Source organism: Oryx dammah, unplaced genomic scaffold (assembly GCF_014754425.2).
Source record: "Oryx dammah isolate SB20612 unplaced genomic scaffold, SCBI_Odam_1.1 HiC_scaffold_23, whole genome shotgun sequence".
Taxonomy (NCBI): Eukaryota; Metazoa; Chordata; class Mammalia; order Artiodactyla; family Bovidae; genus Oryx; species Oryx dammah.
This window is the reverse complement of record NW_024070207.1, coordinates 119,662,276-119,682,728: the sequence shown is the minus strand read 5'-3', so window position 1 is coordinate 119,682,728 and position 20,453 is coordinate 119,662,276. Positions and strand designations below refer to the sequence as shown.

Below are 20,453 nucleotides of genomic sequence, written 5' to 3'. Positions count from 1 at the left end.
ACCACTAGCGCCACCTGTATATGTAAAGTACACAGCTGTATTATTGGATGAGATCAAAATAAAATACAGTTGAGTTTGACTAAGTACTATGGTGGCTGATGTCCTAGAAACACTCAAGAAATAATAAGCACAGTGCCATTGAGAAGTAAAAAACAGTGTTCCACTGTGTTTATGAATTCTCTTTCAGACTATTAGGATTGTGTTTAACAAATTACTGTACTTCTTGATGTCCTTGATGTTAGAAAAGAATAATTTACCTCAACATTCATTTCCACTGGCAAGCCAGACATAATACAACTCTACCATCCATTTTAATATTATTCTGACACAGCATTGTCCAGAAATGAAACTTTTGGGACTTCGACCATATGTAGTGCATTAAGAATTTTACTCAACTAAGATAGTTTTGATGAGATTATTAATTAACTCATAAGAAAAGCTCAATACAGAAAGAAGACTCCAACTTTGGACTTGGCATTCAGTGTCTGTCTCTCCCCTCTTGGTTTTATCTTGATAACAGAGGGGCAGATATTCCAGCCGCCCAAATCACTATCACCAGCTTTACACGATGGCATTCAATGACAATACTTGCACGACCTAATGCTGATTGCATTAATTAGACCCTTAAGTTGCTTTGATTAAATTTCCTCATTGCATCTTACCCTCAATCAAAAATGTAAATATAAACCTTTTCAATGTTCATTAATGCAAGATAAAGCTAAACATTTAAGGAGATGAAAATGAAAACTATGGATATCCTTGTTTTCCTGTGTCTTTAAGAGCTACTGAAGGTGTTTAATAAATGGGCTGCCTAGGTGCTTCCTGGTCACTTACTAAAGTGTCCTTTGTCATGTTTCCTATGAGAAAACTTGGAAATCATTGCCCAAGCGTAATATCAATGGCCTGTCTATTCTGCTGTATGACATGTATTGAATCGCATGATCAGAAGAATGATGCCTATATGCTTCTTTTATTTCTTAGCTTCTGATGTAATAACAAACTGAATTTGGCTTTTAAAAAGTATCTGTATTTTCTTCAATCATGGCTCTTGTGTGAAACTAAAAAATTTTTTTGAAACTCTACCACGCTTAAATCAAAGAATAAATTCTCATGTCATGTAGGGTAGGGACAAGCAAACATTCTCTAAAGCGCCAGACAGTAAATACTTAAGATTTTGAGGACCAGACAATTTTCTGTCACAACTACTTAATCCTACCCTTTCAGCATAAAAGCAGCCATAAACAACAGTAAGGAAATGGGTGTGGCTGTTTTCCAAAAAAAATAAACTTTACTTATAAACACAGATTATGGCCAAATTTGGCCCACAGGCCATAGATTGTCAATTCTGGGATGTAAGGCATCATTTTTTAAATAGACATTATGCAGGTGATCATAAGAACATGAGAATTGCTTCACCTTGAGAAGTTCTTACCTTTCCAGATCTTTTAGGCTCTGCTTAGGTATCTACCTGATGCACCCAGAGAGTGTCATCAGAGCCCAAGTTTCCCTTACCAAAACCCTGAGACTCTACTGCTCATGAATATACTCACAAAATATGGCTCAAAAGATGGTCAAAAAAAATTAAACAGAAACAAATTCTTCCTTGAACTCTTTAGTTGACAAGATATCAGACTCTTAGCTTTTATGCACAGTAATATATGTAGTTATTGAGGATGTTGATTAGTGCTATGAAAGGGGGGAGAATAATAGTTTTGCTTTCCCTATGTTTTCTGGAATGATTTCTCCCCCCAAGAATGTATCAGAATTTTGAGTTTCTAAACATGTTGATTTTTCTCATATCCCACTCTTATCCCACAACCCTTAGCAGCATTATTAAAGAATTTAGTTTGGACGTTTGTTTCTAAATAAGAGGCAATAAGTATCTGTTTGAAGAACTCAGTATGACTTTCTTTTGGTGCTGTCCAGTGTGCCCTATTATGCTTCATGAAATCCCACTAAATTATTGTTGTTACTTACTCCCTGCAAAGAACAGGCTCACATAGGGACTCATATTGCCTCTTACTCCTTTGGTATATTAGTGTTGAAGATGTGCACCCACAGGACAATATATTTGTGTTATTCTAAAGAATATTTTTATGGACCATTATGGTCATACACATTATTTCAAAATATATACTTCTGTTCATTAAAAGTCACAGGGATCTGTTGATGGTCATTACTAGCTGACCCTGTGTTAAGAGTATTCAGTGGGACAATTTTTTTGTTGTTGTTTATGATTCCAAAAGACTCATTAGACCAGAAAGGGGTGGATGATGAGACAGGTTATAATTTAGTTTTGGAATGTAAGTTTACCATTTCCTTTTCTTTCTTTCCTCTTTTTCTTTAGCTAGTGATGGCAAGTCAATTTATAGGATGAGGGGTGTATTTGCAAGCCCCTCCGTCCTAACACAAAGGCATAGTTCGGGAATACTGATAGTGTCAGTAATGGTCAAGAATATTTGCATGCCATCTGCATGCAGCTGTCCCCAAGGTTGGGCCATTAGAAAATGGAGAAGAGACAGTCTCCTCAAACCTTCCAAATAACTGCTTGGAAGGATATGGGTGAACAGAATGTGGCTTGAACCTGTGAGTGCTGGAGCATTCCCCGTGCCAAAGCAGCAGGAAATAGATTGCAACAGCAGGGAGCCGGTAGAAAGAGCTGAAAGTGTATAAAACGTGTCTACGCAGAGAGTATCTCTAGAATATGATTCCAGCTCCCCAGAATCTTCCCCAAATTCCACATCTTATGCTGGTTACTGCTGCAGGGTGAAGAGTTGTTTTATCTGCAACCTGAAATCATGTTCCCAAAGACCTGGATAAGATGTATGTAGATAGCCTCTTAGGAGAATGTATGGTTGCTGTAACTGCTGAAATGATGTTACAGGCTCCTTTTCATTCTACAGCTGCATAAGCAACTCATAAAGAGATCCTAACTTACCAGGAATAGCAGGTACCTACATTCTTTATTTCTAACTTCTTAAGGGAGAACCACGAATCAACCTAACATTTTGTTCATCTAAGAAGCAAGGTGACCTGGTCTCTAAATTTAAAATACAATGTTAAAACCTGAATTCATCATAAAGCAACTGCTCCTCCCATAATTTCAAATTCAAAGCTAACTTTCCATATTCAAAGCTAGCACATACTCAAGATGATGAAAACATTACTGCAGGGTAGCTGGAAGTTAAAACCAAAATGCCATATAGGTCTGTGAAAAATCCACAAAGCATATCTTTGAAAACTTTATGACATAATTGGACTGAAAAATATATACATATAAAATAAAAAGAGAGAAGTAGTAAAGTTCAGTATGAATGCGGATGAGATAGAGTGGCAATCCCCAAGTACAAACGCTAGACTAAATATAACCAAATAATTCAATTTAAGGAAACAATCTTTGTGGCATGGGCATAGAACTAGAAGGTACCAAAATAGTAAAACTTTAGAAATTCTAAATTTGATGTGAAGTAATAGTATGGAATATAGGTACCTGTGTTACCTGTGTTAAGAATATATAAAGATTCTATGATTTACACATACCTTTTGAAAAATAAAAGATATATGTATGCATTTACACACATACAGACATGGACACACACATACACATACATTTTTAATTTAAATGTTTCCATTATCTAATCTAGTACCCAGGGAGTCAATCATAGAAAATCAAATTTTAATACAAGGAGATACGTCATTTATTTGAAGTAGAATCTGTCTCTGGAGAGACAAGGTAGTATAAAAAAAGTTCAGTCTGCACTTAAGCATGTCTCTCAATGTTTACTTCCCCTTTAATATTTCATTAAACCTAGAAGCAAAAATAAAGACAAAGAAAGGCTACAGAGCAATATAACTATCTTTGGTGGTTTGGAATATCTTGAGAGAATAAACCTATCTGTAAATAAACAGAGGCAGTGCATGGATAAATCATGTGTCAAATTTGTACCCTGTATTGAAAATGGTAGTGAACTGAAAGAATTATATAGGCACAGCCCTGGAAGATCTTTTCTTTGGCTATCTACTTCTCTATATCCTTGGGTGTTCTTTTCTATTCTTTAAAGTTTTAAGGGTTGCCATTTATTCTGGAATAATGTATCATCATCATGAACAAAATTAAGGAAAATTTTAATTCTTATACATGATAAAGAAAAAATACTTCCAAAAGATCTAATAAAAGTCTTATTTCATATAATTCCTGTCACTATGGCATAAAATATATTTTCTCCTCTAACTTTTCCACTTATCCTTGCTTATGAACAGGCTAATTAATTTATTTTAAATTAACTCTTAGACATTAAATGGTTCTATTGTGATAAGATAGATTCAGTGCTCTTTTTTAAAGTTCTGATATTGGAAGAAAATTCAAAATAGAAAAGTAGGAAACACTGGAGAAGAAAACTTGTGGGAAAGACTTTTTAAAAAGATGTACATTAGCTGTGAAAATTGAGATTTTTTTAAAAAGGTCAATGTTTCATATTTTATGTCACTAATGTAATATTCTCTGAAATCTCTCAACATGCATATTTGAATCATTCTCAGGTTCAAAGGAGGACTACAATGATGTTCTCCTGGGGATTTTGTTGCTGAATACTCATTCTCTGACTTTTCATGGCCTCTCTCATTCTGTTTCCTTCCGGAGTAGGGGGTCTCCCTATGGCCTAAGAAATTTAACCCATTCATCTCTGTTATTTCCAGCTGTCATTACTTCCTATACTTGGAATTTTTCTACCTCCAGAATTGACTAAGAGATGACATCCTCTTCTCTCCTACCTCCTACTGAAACAATCTCATAAACCCTCACACAAAAAATTTCATTAAGGATAATTTGTTCCCACCCTAAGGAAAATAAAAGGGGTAGTTGTCACATAATGGAGACACTGCATTTTTTCCTTTAGGAAATCTTCAGAAAATATCACAGTCGGTCTATCTAGTACCTATTTATATGCAAATTGGATTAGTTTATTTTCAACAGCCCCTGTTTTGGTTTTCCACAAATCACACATTTCCATTCTTTCTGCTGCTGCTAAGTCGCTTCAGTCGTGTCCGACTCTGTGCGACCCCATAGACGGCAGTCCACCAGGCTCCCCCGTCCCTGGGATTCTCCAGGCAAGAACACTGGAGTGGGTTGCCATTTCCTCCTCCAATGCATGAAAGTGAAAAGGGAAAGTGAAGTCGCTCAGTTGTGTCTGACTCTCAGCGACCCCATGGACTGCAGCCTACCAGGCTCCTCTGTCCATGGGATTTTCCAGGCAAGAGTACTGGAGTGGGGTGCCATTGCCTTCTCCATTCTTTACTCACACAAAACTCCAAAGCTTCCAGTAACTCCTGTTGCCAATGAAACACTGAAGTGGTCATCTATTTCCAGTTACTATCCTCTGATTCCTTTCAGTTCAGTTCAGTCACTCAGTCGTGTCCGACTCTTTGCGACCCTATGAATCACATCACACCGGTTTGGATAATTCCAAAAGTACAAAATATGTGATGGGGAGAACTTTTAAGATTTTGCCATTCTCTTGGTTCACTCTTGAAGGGAGGGGACAGCCAATGAGCAAATAGAATGGAATGGAAGCTTCCCTGGGCCCACAACAGCACCCCCTTAGGTCTGGGAATTTGCTTCACAGGCCTGGTATAAAGTAAAATGAAGTTGTTCAGTTGTGTCTGACTCTGTGACCCCATGAACTGTAGCCTGCCAGGTTCCTCTGTCCAATAATCCCAAATAAAAGTCAGCTGATAAAATTTTCCAAGTCAAAAAGTCCTTATGTTGTACAATAGAGAAACATACAGTCATTATTAAAAATATATTTCAGCTTTTCCTAAGAAGCTAGGATTTGATGACTGATTTCCAGAAGTTAGTAACTATTTGATTATTAGCATTCTTTAAACCCACATGGGGCACTCTTTCTAAGAACTGCCATTTCCAAAATACTCTACCAGCCTGATTGTCAAATGGCTGTATTACGGGGGAAAAGTCATGAGAATTTGGAGAGTTTAGTGATTAAGGAGAAGGAGCTGGATTGATGCTTTTTCATCCACCCTGATCTTTACAACCTAGTTACGATTTTGCTTTTGGCTCTAAAGGGATTAACCAAAACAGACCATCCTGAGGTGGTCTCCATTGTACCTGACAGAAAAACCAACCATCCAAGTTTTGCTTATGACTGAGTGGGTTCCCTGAAGGTGGGACTTCTGAGGCTAAATTGGAAAAGTTCTTAGGCAAACTAGGACATGTTGGTCACTGTTACAGAAAAGTAAGCAATGATCCAAAATCCTGATGCCAAAACAAAGATGTGGCGCCAAAACAAAGATGTGGCGACAAAACAAATGAAGGTGGAAAAGGTAAAGAGAGTAAGATGAGATGAGTATATATCACCCTAAAAGCCCACAGGTGGCAGATGTGGGCAACTGTTAGCTCTGAACCATAGTCCCGCTTAACTAGGGAATACTGTTAAAGCCTCTATTGGGTCTGCTCTGTCAAGCAAAGCAACAATTTCCATGAACCTAAAGAACTTTAAGTAAAAATCCTCTGAAGAGAAGTTACTGCCTTACGCTGATTCATTAGTACAGAAGAAAATTTCCAGGCCAAGTGGGAATGACAGGGTGTACCTGAGTTTCCACGGGGAGGAACACCTTTATCAAAAGGTGTCAGATTAGGAAAACATGAAAGAGATTTCTGTTTTGATGAAGCATCAGGTCAACTACCATATATACAAGCCATTCAGAGAAATGATAAAATATTTAAGAGTTTCAAAAGTAAGTAGCTGTAAGGGAATTATCTTGTCAACATGAAACATCTTAATATTTATGTTGATGAATTTAAAAAATACTGCCCCATCATATCAGAATTTTATAACAAGATTTCCACTACAAAATTACAGAGTGGCTTTTCTTCTGCCTAAAGCATCTGAGAAGATTGAAAACAGAGATCATGTCATTTCTGATTTGGAAAATATATCAGTTTTGTTTGACAATCTGCCATCACAGACTGACTGCTGTACTTACCATTATCTTTTTCTACAGCAAAATCGGATAGTTGTTATTTGTTGGTTAGTCGCTAAGTCGTGTCTGACTTTGCAACCCCATGGACTGTAGCCCACCAGGTTCCTCTGTCTGTGGGATTTCCCAAGCAAGAATACTGGAGTGGTTTGTCATTTCCTTCTCCAGGGGATCTTCCTGACCCAGGGATCAAACTCACATCTCCTGCATTGCATGCAAATTCTTTCCACCCAGAATGATTAAATTAAATAAAAATTCAACCAACTCAACTTTTTCCCTGAGTGTTCTGGTTTGGTTGAGTCTTCTTTTTTTCTCCCCTTTGTTCCCATTCCTAATAGACTTGAGTGGTTTATTTTGACCAAGATATACACAGTCTGGTTTATTCAGATACCAACATGGCATGCATCAAATCAGGGAGAAGAGTGAGGGGAAAATATGTCAGAGTGGTTGATAGATAACTCTTATGCATGGCATTTCTGTAGGACTACCGAGTGAATATTTTTCTGAGACAACAGTGGAATGATTCACGGTTGGCATATAGCGAGTACCCTGATGATTCTCTGGACCTGGACCCATCGATGCTGGACTCCATTTGGAAACCAGATTTGTTCTTTGCCAATGAGAAGGGGGCCAACTTCCATGATGTTACCACGGACAACAAATTACTTCGTATTTCAAAAAATGGCAAAGTACTCTACAGTATCAGGTAAGCTTCCTTCAGCTACCCTGTGCTCCCTTCTCCATTTTTCTCCTGACCTAGAGCCACCTGACTCTGCAGGGCAAATGGATATGAATATTATCCTTTGTGGTCTCTTGTTTATTATTTGAAATTAAAGTCATTGAGTGTGCCAGTGGTTCTCATTGTCTCAGAACTGTAATCTTCCACAACCAAAATATATTTGGTAGGATGTTGGTTAGGTGGTGGTATCATATAAATGTCTGCACAAATATGTTTTTTGATTGATTCAATAAAGGAAGTGCAGGCCATTTAGTTCAATTACTACTGAGCAAAGCATACAAGTTTTTGTATGTTTCATTCAACATACATTTCATTTCAAATAATTATGCCATTCTATAGCATTTAACCACACACATACACACAGATTCAATGGTTCAGTATGGTCACCGACGGCATACTTAGAGCTCAGAGAATGGAAAACTGGTTCTAATCCCAGCTCTAATTCTAACTAAACATCTGACCTTCATCAGTTAACTTTTCTTGGGCTTGAGCTTGGGACAGAAAATTCCTCAGATGCATTTTTACTTTTATATTAAAATATAATCTTTTCCAGAATCTTTATCACCCTATGATCAAAATAATCTCTCTTTTCTGAACCATAATAATAGTTTTTCTGTGACTCTATAAGGCCCTGACTTCTTCCTGACCCATATTTTGGCTACTTCTATACACAAATATAGCATAAGATCCTAGATTTTTGGAACCAGATAAACTAGAATTAAATCCATGCTTTGACACTTGCTAAATTACATAAGCTATACCTTCAGTTACTTTAATTGGAAAATGGGAAAATCTGTATTTATCTCTGAGTATTCTTGTGAGAACAAATTATATACAGCAGAAGTCAGCAAATATTTTCTATAAGGGGCAGATAGAAACTATTTTAGTTTTGCAGGTCAGACTGTCTCAACGCTGTCATAGCTGCTCAATTCTGCCATTATAGCACAAAACGGTCATAGACAATACTCAAACAAATAGATGTGGCTGTGTTTCAATAAAACTTTATTTACAAAAACAGATGATAGACTAGATTTAGCCCTTTGGCCATAGTTTGCCAACCCCTGATATATAGTATATACAAGCACTTGCCACAGTTCCTGACACACATGGTATGTTCTCAATAAATGAAATGATGGCTGTTTATATTTTAAAATTAACATTCTTTCTAAATAATAAGTCCTTTAAAGGACTTGACTTTAAAGTCAAGATATTTGGATTTTCCATCTTTTATACCCCCTCCCAAACAGCCAAGACTCTGTATTGTATAAGAGAGATATCAAATATATTGAATAAATATTGACATTTTAAAGATCACATTTTATATATTACATTATAGAATCCCTCTTTCTCTCTAATCTTACTACCAAAAAACAAAGTGGACAGCAAGTATCTTTGCAAATGATTTTCACAAGTTTGCAGACTCACCACTCACTACCACCAAAATTGTATTTCACAAGTCTATATACAATTTAGTTCTGTACTGTACATTCCATTCTTAACCTAGTAATTTCACAGCTTGCTGATAGTAGATAGCTGCAATGTCTTTTGGAAGGAAAGAGGCTGCTCATTTGTAAAAAGTGGCAAAGTCACTGCTTTGACAGAGAATCAGGGAAACTTCCCCTACTTTATTTTTAAGGAATTTAACTTTATTTTTATAATTTTTTTAAGGAAACAGAATATTCCACATAGTGATGCATTTGGTATAAGATGCAGTATTGGGCACAACCTAAGCTGATGTGAGCTGATGAAATGGGACATACGTAGAGCATGATGCTGGGAAGGAGAGTTATAAAAAGCAGCACAGAGTATCAGCTGCTCCAGCTAACCCTCTGGGCCTTGGGCGGCATTTGCTCTAGTAAATACCTGGCATCATGCACTGCTGAAATAAAACTAGCTTTTTTCCCCCTTCTGTTCTATAAAGCCCTTTCATTCTAGAACCATGAAGAATATAATGTTCATCAGACTAGATCCAAAGGCAATTTTTCTATCTCTGCTTCACACAATTATTTTGGGTTGGATGGAGTTTGTCCTGTGACAGACTAGTTTCGACTTTTCCTTCATGGTGGGTATTCTATGAAACGAGGGGAGAGACCCTTGGTGTAAGAGAACTTAAGGAAACATAGCTGTAGGCAGATTTGAACTGCAGGAATCTAATTATTTGTCAGGAAGTCTTTTCAGTGAGCCAGACACCGTGCCAGGTCTAGAGATCCAGAGCTGAGTAAAAGGTGCTCTCTGCCCTGGAAGGGCTCCAGCCTAACAAGGCAGGCACACATAAGATAATTTAAGTAGCAGGAATAAATAGGAACAAGGGAAAGAAAAGTGGCTCTAACTCTGCAAACAAATTCTGTGACTCAAATATTGTTAGAATTTGGGGGTTGGCACCTATGCGCCTGTTTATTTGAGTCACTTGGCCCATCTTAACTAAAGGGTAAGGAGGAATTAGTGCTAATACATGCCCAGCTACAGGTCCAACTCAAGTTTAAAGATCAGTTTCTGATGTCTAAAAGGTGCTGGAAAGTCCTTGCTGACATTCCATTAGGAAAGACTTTCTCTCAACTCTCAGGTTTACAATGCAAATACCCGCAGGAGAGGGAACATGTTCTCAATTCATACTAAACTATAAAGAACTGACACGAAATTTTCTTTCAGATAGTAGGTTTAATGTCTGTGAAGAATAGTGGAACAAGCATGTTGGATGCCTGAGAGGAAAAATCAGATAGGATGAAGAGAGTTAAGAAAGATACAAGGAAGGGATACAACAGAAGCACCAAAGATAAACTCATGAATTGCCTCCATCTGACACATTTTAATAATTACTTCAACATTGGTCCACATTTAAAAAATAATAATAATGTCCTATGGGTATGCTTCATATTTGAATTTTCCTGAAACCTAAAGCATATGGATAGAAGCGCTGCATCCAGGAAAAATTCTACACTTTCTTAATTTTGTAGTAGCAGAGGTAGAATTAACTCTACATGGAGACCAAAGCCCAAGGCTTTGATGGCCAAAGAAAACACAAAGAGAACTATGCAGCCACTGACTTGATAACAAGCAAGATCACACTTCCCACAATGTAATATATCTGTTAATCAGAAGACAAAAGTTTTAAAAAGGGAGTAACAGTAGACCAGAAATCCATTAAGTGTCCTGCAGATTCAAATACCTGAATCAAAATTCAAGCAAATATACAGTGATGCAGGACATAGTCTCTGTTGGTGAAAAAGTGTCAAATTTGTTTCTGTCTACTTAACCTCTGCTTTCTATTTTTTAATTATTCACTTCCTTGACATATTTGATCTTACCCTGTTTTGAAGCTTTTTTGTTGACCCACCCCATTAAGTACTGACCATTCTTGACCAAAGTGTAAACAAGGACACACATCTTGCTTTGTACAGTCTCTTCAGAGACACTCAAATTCTAAATTTATATTACTTAAAAAGGCCAAAATCCATAATGAAATAAAGGAGTGAGCCTTGAGTATCATACATATTATTGGCCAAATAATATTTACTGAATCAAGTATAGTAAATTGTAGTAGAAATTAGGACATCATAGCATATGGTGTGCATTATGAAAGAAAAAAGGAGAGGGTGAGCATTTTTAAAGAGAAGCAGCTGGTCTCAAATGTCCACAATGTCTTTGCTAATATCTGTTTTCTTCCCTTCCTTCTCATTGCTTCTGAGAATTTTCTGCCAGAATGCTGACTTTTATAGACACATAGGATTTTTTTTTTGGAAGGTATTACCTTGCAAAATATCCTTCTTTTACTGATAAGGAAGTGACTTCTTTCAAAAGTTAAATGAGTTAAAATAATGGAGCCCATAAATAGGAAAGCTCGGACAACAATCAAAGCTCTTGACATCTGTTTCAGAGCTATCATCTCCTACCTCACATTAATTCTTCATTTACTCCAATTCCAATTTAAAGACACAAACAAATACAATTCAAAAGACATATGGTTTTGGAACCAATCTTTTGGGGACTCAATTTTCAAAGGACTATTGGAGGAAGGAGGTAAGATTTAAGATGTGGATATAAAGTATCTTCAAATTTCACAAATGACCAAAAAGACTGTTTAAATTAAGATGCCACAGTTTTGGTTTTGTGTGGGTGGTCAGTTGTGTTTGATTCTTTGCGACCCCATGGACTGTAGCCTGCCAGGCTCCTCTGTCCATGGGATTTTACAGGCAAGAATACTGGAGTGGGTTGCCATTTTCTACTCCAGGGGATCTTCCCCACCCAGGATTGAGCCTGAGTCTCTTGTGTCTCCTATATTGGCAGGTGGATTCTTTACCACTGAGCCACTTGGAAAGCCTTTCAAATAGGAAGCTCATTTGATAGTTTTATGTAGCATGTATAGTTTATATAGCATATCTACTTTCTGAAAAAATTTACTATCCTGGGATCCTGGAGAAGGAAATAGCAACCCACTCCAGGATTCTTGCCTGGAGAATTCTATGGGCAGAGAAGCCGGGCAGGCTACAGTCCATGGGGTTGCAAAGAGTCAGACATAGCGACTAAATGCCAACACAAAACAAAGTTATTAAGTAAACTCCTTACCTTCAGGCAACTTGTTGAGAACTTATTCTATTTTTAAAGACCATCAAGAAGCAGATTTTTTATAAGTTACTCTAATATCGTATATAAATTATTATTTTTAAATTTATTTATTAGTTTTGGGCTGTGCTGGGTCTTTGTTACAGTGCACAGGCATTTTCTAGGTGCTTGCCAGGGGCTCTAGAGCACATGGGCTCAGCAGTTTGGACTGTGGGCTTCTCTAGTGGTGGCACATGGACTTAGTTGTCCCATGGCATGTGGGATCTTAGTTCCCCAACGAGGGATCGAACTCGTGCCCCCTGTATCGGAAGGCAGACTCTTAACCACTGCACCACCAGGGAAGCCTCCAGAAATTCTTCCTTATATAACTTAAATCGTATTTGCTACAACTTAAATCAGTCTCATGTTCCTACATTTGTTAACATGATAAACAAATGGCTACCATTTTTATAAGGATGGAGGGATTACATCACTGATTTTGCTTTCATAAATTTTCATCCCACCAGAGCTAGTGGACATATGTTTGGCCACCAATGTCATGTTGCTGGTTTAATTTTACAGTGTGTACAATCAGCACCAAGAAGTTCTTCATGTTGCAGTTTTCAGTTTGCTGCACAGTTTGAGGCCCCTACTCTGAATTTTGTGATATTGAATGTTATCTTGGTTCCTTCTGATACTATACTCAACAAGGCTTTTAGAGTCAAATATCCTTGAGCTAGGGTCTCTGGCCTCAGAACTAACTGTGTGACCTAGGTGAAATTTGTTCTCCCTCTGAACCTCTATTTCCTCAGCTTTGAAAAAGAGATGATTTGCTTAAGAGCTTTAGTGTGTTTGAAGTCGAAGGTGTGAAGTCGCTCAGTCGTGTCTGACTCTTTGTGACCCCATGGACTGTAGCCTACCAGGCTCCTCCCTCCATAGGATTCTCCAGGCAAGAGTACTGGAGTGGGCTGCCATTTCCTTCTCCAGGGGATCTTCCAGACCCAGGGATCGAACCCGGGTCTTCCGCATTCCAGGCAGATGCTTTAACCTCTGAGCCACCAGGGAAGCTTCTAACTTCAGTTATAGAATGATTGTTATAGAACAGGAAAAAAAGAACACTCTTTATTTAGATGTCAGAGATAAAAATGGAATGCACAGTGAACTAAGACCTGCCTAAATGTTACCAAAGGTGATACTTTGATTATCTTACTCTCAATTTTGATGAGACACATAAGCCCATATTTTTCTATTAGAAGGCAGCTATGCAAAGCTGTGATTTCTTCTCTCTGTGCATATTTGGACCATGTTTATGTTTATATCCTATAATCCAGGCAAAATTACATTCTCATTTTCCAACTCTGTGTCCAAATCCTCATTAGTTTTGTGACTTGACTTAATGCAGTAATTAATGACTGTAACATAAGTGCCCACATCGGAATTAAGCAGTGAGGCTTCAGAGAAATGCTGGAAAATGCCATGGAAACCACGATTCCCTTCTTCCTAGAGGCAAGCAAGGTTAGGAGGCTGGGAGGCACTGGCATGCATATGCGCTGGTGGCTTCAGCAGGAAACTGAGCTAAGCGGTGCAGAGGGGGTGCTTTTGGAGAGCGGGCCTCAAAAGAGGTGCCGCTGAGGGTAAAAGCATTAAAGTCTAGAAAGCATGTTCTGTACATGACAGATTCTCCTACAGCATGAGAAACTGAACTCCTGATTGTGTTCAGAAATACACATACACTTAAGGGCATAATACTGGTTCAAACACAACAGAGTAAGGATCTTACCCTTGTTTGAAGGAAAAAAGGAATTATGCAATGAAATACAAGGCAGGCGGCATGAACACGTGTCCTTGACTGTTTACCTGATTGGACTAGCAATAGCAACCGGTAGGTTCTTCTCTTTTTGGAGGTAACTTTCCACTGTATTAGTATTCATTAGTGTTTGCTCTGAAGGTGATGGAGCAAAGTACAGAATACCAAGAAGGTAGCTTAGGACACAGGAGCACCACACTTCCTTCCATCATTTACTGTATCCTCTAGGCTCAAAGAATAGCCTCTCTAAGCCCATCAGTTTATCATTCTGAGTCTCACTTTTCTTACTATAAAATGAGATTGAAACAGGAGATTAGATGAAGTCTGAGGCTCTGTCGTAAGTCTATAATAATTTCCTTTGGGATGAGGAAAAATGAGTGGGTTCTTCATGTTCCTTAGGGCTTGGGAGACAGCAATAGGAGATTCTGAATTGTGAGGCCTATTTCAAACTACTTTTGGATCTTTGAACCTTTTTCTCCCAAACTGAATATCTAACTTCTGAGAAGAGGAACCTGACTTTGGAGTGGGGTAGGGAAGGTTGGACTACTTGCTGTTTAAGAGGCAGCCTTATATTCAACATATAGTTTGCACAGAGACTAACACTTAATACTAAGCTCCCTACTGAGAAATTTCCCAATCGCAAATTAGGTCATGCACACTCTCTGATTCAACCAGCAGGAGTATCCAAGAGATATTATTTTAGAATGTGTTCATGAATTATGGGTTTATAAACTTTCAGACAATTATGCAAAGATGGTTGAATGAGATAATTATTATCTGGATATGTAGACTGAAGGAAATCACTTAGTAGATTTGAGCCAGTAGAGTTCAAGGGCTAGTATGCCATTATTCATCACCTGAATTTTCTTATGACAGGAAACCAAAGGAAATTCAGAGGTCCTGGTGAGCCTGCTCAACTTCTGTTGATGTAGGCTTCTGCCTGGTCCATAGTGCTGCTTTTTAAAGGCTTCCTGGATGGCATTAATCCCCAAATAAACACACATAATATCACCATGATGCTCATGAGACACACAAATTACTTTAGTGCATTCTCATAGTACATAACCCAAAGGAAGGACATTCCTATTTTAAAATGGGAAAATATTGTCCAGCCTCAAAAGTCAGCAGGACCCTATGTTAGCTGCTTGTTAAGAGTCAACTAAGGAACTGTACTTGGTTCCAAAGTGTTATATAATCAAGAATGGACTATCCTTCCATCTGACCAACACTTCATTCTCTCTCCAACCTTAGCCGTGGGGAAACAGTGGCCAACAGCTTTCCATCAGTTACTACAACTGAAGTCGTAATGTAGAAAAATGCTAGCAAAGTAACACAATTTTGCTCTCAGCTGTCAGCAGATAAAAGTTACTTTGGTTTTCTTAAAATCACATTGGCAGTTCTTTTATTTTTCACCAAAAGTAAAATAATCCCAAATAAAACAGTAAGAGAATTGCTATACAATGCTATTCCCTCTTTTTTCAACTCAGCATCACCATTAAATAGCTGTGAACTCAGACAACAGAGTAACCATGGACAAGTTAGTTCTCATTAATTTAATGTGCAGGTTAATAGCATTTTATCTTCACAAATATCTGGTGTATAAAGAAATAGTAGCTGTTAAATGACTGAAATTTAAAACGTAACTAAAATGTGGGCAGAATTGGTTACCTGAATCTTTGCTCATCTGAGTTCTTCTTTCTGATGGTATTCATTGTAGCCCTCTCGTATTCAACACCTTGATAACATTTTCCTTCAGGAAGCATCCATGCATTTGGAAAAGTTTTAGCTGCAGATTTATCTGTTGCTCTCCAAGTTGAATCCAATCCATATTTGGACTTAATTAACATGGGCCCACCATATGTGTGCACATTTTCTGAAGGGATAAGGCACAGATGGGAGCAGATATTGTATTTTTGTCCTTCCCAGCTAGTATTGCTGGATGCATATGGGTGTTTTCTGTGATGCCTCTATGTTTGGTAAACATAGACCTTCCTAGTCAGCCACTGGTATTTCAGTCAGGGGAGAGGGGTAGAACAGCTGATGAACCAGCACTGTTGCCATTCACTCCCTGCAAAACCCAAGGTCAGCACGGAGAAACAGGTCTTACAGTTATTTGGAATGAACTAAAAGGATAGGCTCCAATAGCAAAGCTTACTACCAACCTTGGCTTTAGTTTCAATCTTAGATAAAACTGAAGAAATGATTTCTCACCAGTGTCCTAGCCACAGGACTTTGAGCCCTGCTGTCCATCTAGCTTCATCCCTCCATTTGATACTCTCAGTATCAAAGTCTGCTCTTGGGGATACTGGTAAGGAACCTGAGAATCTATCAACTCACATACACAAAGGAGGAAATGACTAACAGCACTTGAAATACTACTCTCTCCCTAGATTTTCATCTTAGTAGTCAGGAAAGCCTTTAGCTAAATGTCTATTATCCCATTATGAAAGTGTTAGTAGCTCAGTCACGTCTGACTCTTTGCGACCCCATGGACTAGAGCCCACCAGGCTCCTCGGTCCATGGGATTCTCCAGGCAAGAATACTGGAGTGGGTTGCCATGCCCTTCTCCAGCAGATCTTCCCAACCCAGCGATAAGAGTTGGGAGGAGTTTGATCAGGAGCATGCACTGGAATCTTTCCAGAACCTTAATAATTTCCACACCATGACTTTTCAACCTTTACTTATATAAACAGTCTTACCAGGCAATGCCACATGAGCACCTGCCCGTGGACCCAGGGAACGGCTTAGGGCTGGAATGAGCAAGACCGTCTTTATGCTTTACATGATGCACAAGGTCAAAGCGGCCATTTAATTACAGAACTTTCAGAAGATGAGCTTAAAGACTTCATGCCTTACCTGCCTAGCCAAACTTGGACCGATTTCCTTTTGTTCTCTGTGGACAAGGATCCTTTTGTGGGTACCTTGAGTTTTAATTCAAGATCATCAAATAATTATTGTAAGTCATACTTCCCTGACAGACCCAAAGGGCTCTCTAAGGATCTAGATCTGTAAGGTAGGTTATCCACTCTACCCAATCAGTGTAATGAAAGGGAGTAATGAAAAGCCTTTTAGTTGATTGAGTTCAGCTATGTCTGATTTACATAACCTGGAACATTCTTTAAATGAGAATTTGAAAACAACTTTAAAAAGATGAATAATAAATGCACAACTATTGGAATAGACTCCATAAAAAGAATACATATATGTATACACACACACACATATATATATTAATATATTAGTGATATTAAACCATGACCCCTTCAAAGAAACTGTTATTTCAGGTGTCTGATAAGCATGATGCCCAATAAATGCTTGCCAAAAATTGCTGAATGGATATACTAGATTATACCCCAGCTGGAGTTCTGTTTAACATGAATGCCTCCTGACTAAAGACATGGAGCTGGCCTCCCTCCATGCTCTGTCTTCATCCCTGACCAGTACCAGGGGTTTTTATAAATCTTTAGTTGGGGATCATCCGGTGAATGTTGCAGCCACCACCCCAACTTTCTTTAAAATTTCTCAGTGGCTCTCGGGTATATTAGATTTTCTAGTCAGAGACCAGAGACAGCACTCTGACACACTGCTACTGCCCTGAGTAGAGTTCCATTGCCTACTTTTGCACACTCGTGTGTGTTAACAAGCATCTGGTTTGGGTTCTTCTCTGCTGCACCTTCCACTCTTCTTAGCAGCTACTCCAGTTTTTTCTAGTCACACCTACCATATTCTTGGTTGCCAATGAATTGACCTTGTGTGTTCTGCCTTGACCTTAGCAGCATGCCTCTCCCTGGTGACTGAGGTTCATGACTAACCTCCCTCACTGTCTCACTACCGCTGATCCAGTCACTTAGAAGTCTTCTTGAGCCTAACTGGCAGACAAGGTTTTGAGTAGAAAGTCTTATTTTCCAAAGAGAGTGCTAATGCCACTGAAAAAAGCAGACCTCTTTCTCAATCCCTGCCTATTTCTCTTTCAAACTGTTCTCCTCTTAGTCCATCACATGGACAGTAACTAAAGTCCTCCTTGGGACATGCTGAAGCAGAGCTTCTTAAAATGTGCTCCACAAGATCAGCCCAGCATTAGCTGAGCTATTTCTCAGGAGGACCTGAGAATCTGCATTCCTACCAAGCCCCTCAGATGATACCTACATTGACCAGAGTTTGAAACCCATTGTGCTAAAGAAGACCCTGATCAGACAACTAGCCTAATGGTATCTTTTAATCCAATGACCACTCTAACTTCTTCCCTCCATCTCCCCATACGTGTGGGTTGTATAAATGATGCATGTCTAACTTGACTTCTAACTTGCTCCAGGCTAATTTCACTGGTTCATGTTTGGGAACGCATGTACACCTGTGGTGGATTCATGTCAATCTATGCCAAAACCAATACAGAATTGTAAAGTAAAAATTAAAAATAAATAAATAAATTAATTTAAAAAAAAAGAATGACAATCTTGTTTAATACACGATGTATCCTGTCAAATCTCTCTGGCATTAGAATGTCACATGATTCAGAAATTTCCAAGTATACCTGAGAGGAAAGAGTCAACAGACCTACATGACCTACACTGTACAGTAAAGCTGCCCTTAACATTTTAAGAGAAAGAGTGAATAGTGTTCTAGGATGTGGTATGACAAAGCCCTACGGGAACAACAAATATATACCCAGATTGCCAGAAAGTTCTAATTTTAAGAACCATTATTATTTAAACTTAAGGCTTTCATCACATTCAAGAGTGGAAATTCACCTATAAGAGGAAATTTTTATGCTGGTCACCTTCACTTGCAGTTTAGAATCATAGAAATTTTGAGCAGGATGGAGTTGTGGGTAAGGAATGAGGCTCAGAGATATAGTTAGGGTCAAACTGCTCTTTCTCTATAAGCCTGGTCCACCACCCAGGCCCCTGGATCCCCAGTCAATGATGCTTCTACTCTAGGAGGTGGCCAGGGGAGGCTAGAGGAGTTTTTAAAAGGAAAAGTCATGGGAAGCCTGTGTAACTGCAGAAAATATGAAGACAACCAAGGTGTCTACAATCTATTGTGCTAGCTTTATAGACATAAGAAGATGATAAACTAGCAACAGATTCTAAGAAGGAACATTGTAGAGTAGAAAATAATAAACTTTGCATCAATTAAAGTTGGGTTCAAATCTAACTTTGGTTGCTCACTGTTTTTGTGACTTTGGGGACATGGCCTAGCCTCTTTGAGCTCCAATGTGCTTATCTCAAAAACAGAGAGAATTCTCTCTGCCTCCTGGGATAGTACTCCACGACTGCAAAATAATGAGAGTACTTGAGCTACAGCAGGTGCTCACAGAATGATTATCAATACTATCGAAATCACTTGAAGTTTTATTTTTCCTTATTAAGCATTTCAATCCTAAAAGAACATATGTTCTATACCCTCTGCTATTTCCATGTACCACTGAAGGTTTGCATATGCTACACAGAGTGTGCTACGCATGGTCCCTGAGAGAGGAATGGCAGGAATATACCTGAGACTCTTGCTTTTCCTAAAACACAAAAGCATCCCTTTACCCTTCCTTTCCAAACAAGGCAGATTACTATATCAGAATTAACTCTCTTTGAATGTTGGAAATCTTTTCTTTAGGCAAGAAGATCCCTCATGACAATTTGTAATTCCATCTGAAAATTCGTTTTCTCTTCAAATGGCTTTTTCTTCCCTCAAGAATCTTTTACTGGGAATGGTCTTCTACTTACATGGAATTCCTTATGAATGAGTAGTTGCTTTACAAGTCAAGGAACCTTCTGTCCACCATGAAATTATAAAGTGATTAATATGCATGCTTCTAGCAATATGAGAACAGTCCTGGCCATGGGCCCAGCTACCTGATCAAGGCTAGAGGACAAGTGGACATGGTTTTCTGGCTTTCTTTCCATTTGGTTTGCCTTATTTCTAGTTCCCGCTAGAAATGCTAGCAAGTTACAGAGAGGGGCCAGGCAAGCTTTCTGGCTTCCTTTGCCAGTCTTGGAATCTGGCAACACCCCATGGGCTCTGGAGTGTTTTTATATGTATAATTACAATTACACGTACGTACAATTATAACAATTACGTATAATTATGATTTCACACTGTATAATTACGATTATACAGTGGAAGTGACAAATAGATTCAAGGCATTAGATCTGATAGACAGAGTGCCTGAAGAACTATGAACAGAGGCTTGTGACATTGTACAGGAAGCAGTGATCAAAACCATAATCAAGAAGAAGAAATGCAAACAGGCAAAAGGGCTGTCTGAGGAGGCCTTACAAATAGCTGTGAAAAGAAGAGAAGTGAAAGGCAAAGGAGAAAAGGAAACATATACCCATCTGAATGCTGAGTTCCAAAGAATAGCAGGAGAGATAAGAAAGC

At 38.5% G+C, this 20,453-nt stretch overlaps 1 protein-coding gene across 2 annotated transcripts in view; it reads left to right on the top strand.

Annotated features, from left to right (window-relative positions):
* The window catches only part of GLRA2 (glycine receptor alpha 2), a 209,504-nt gene that overhangs the window by 44,386 nt on the left and 144,665 nt on the right, over nucleotides 1-20,453 (top strand). For both annotated transcript variants that reach the window (XM_040266603.1, XM_040266602.1), the window contains exon 4: nucleotides 7,476-7,699. In XM_040266603.1, the coding sequence (XP_040122537.1) occupies nucleotides 7,476-7,699 (224 nt within the window). The remainder of the gene's footprint in view (nucleotides 1-7,475; nucleotides 7,700-20,453) is intronic.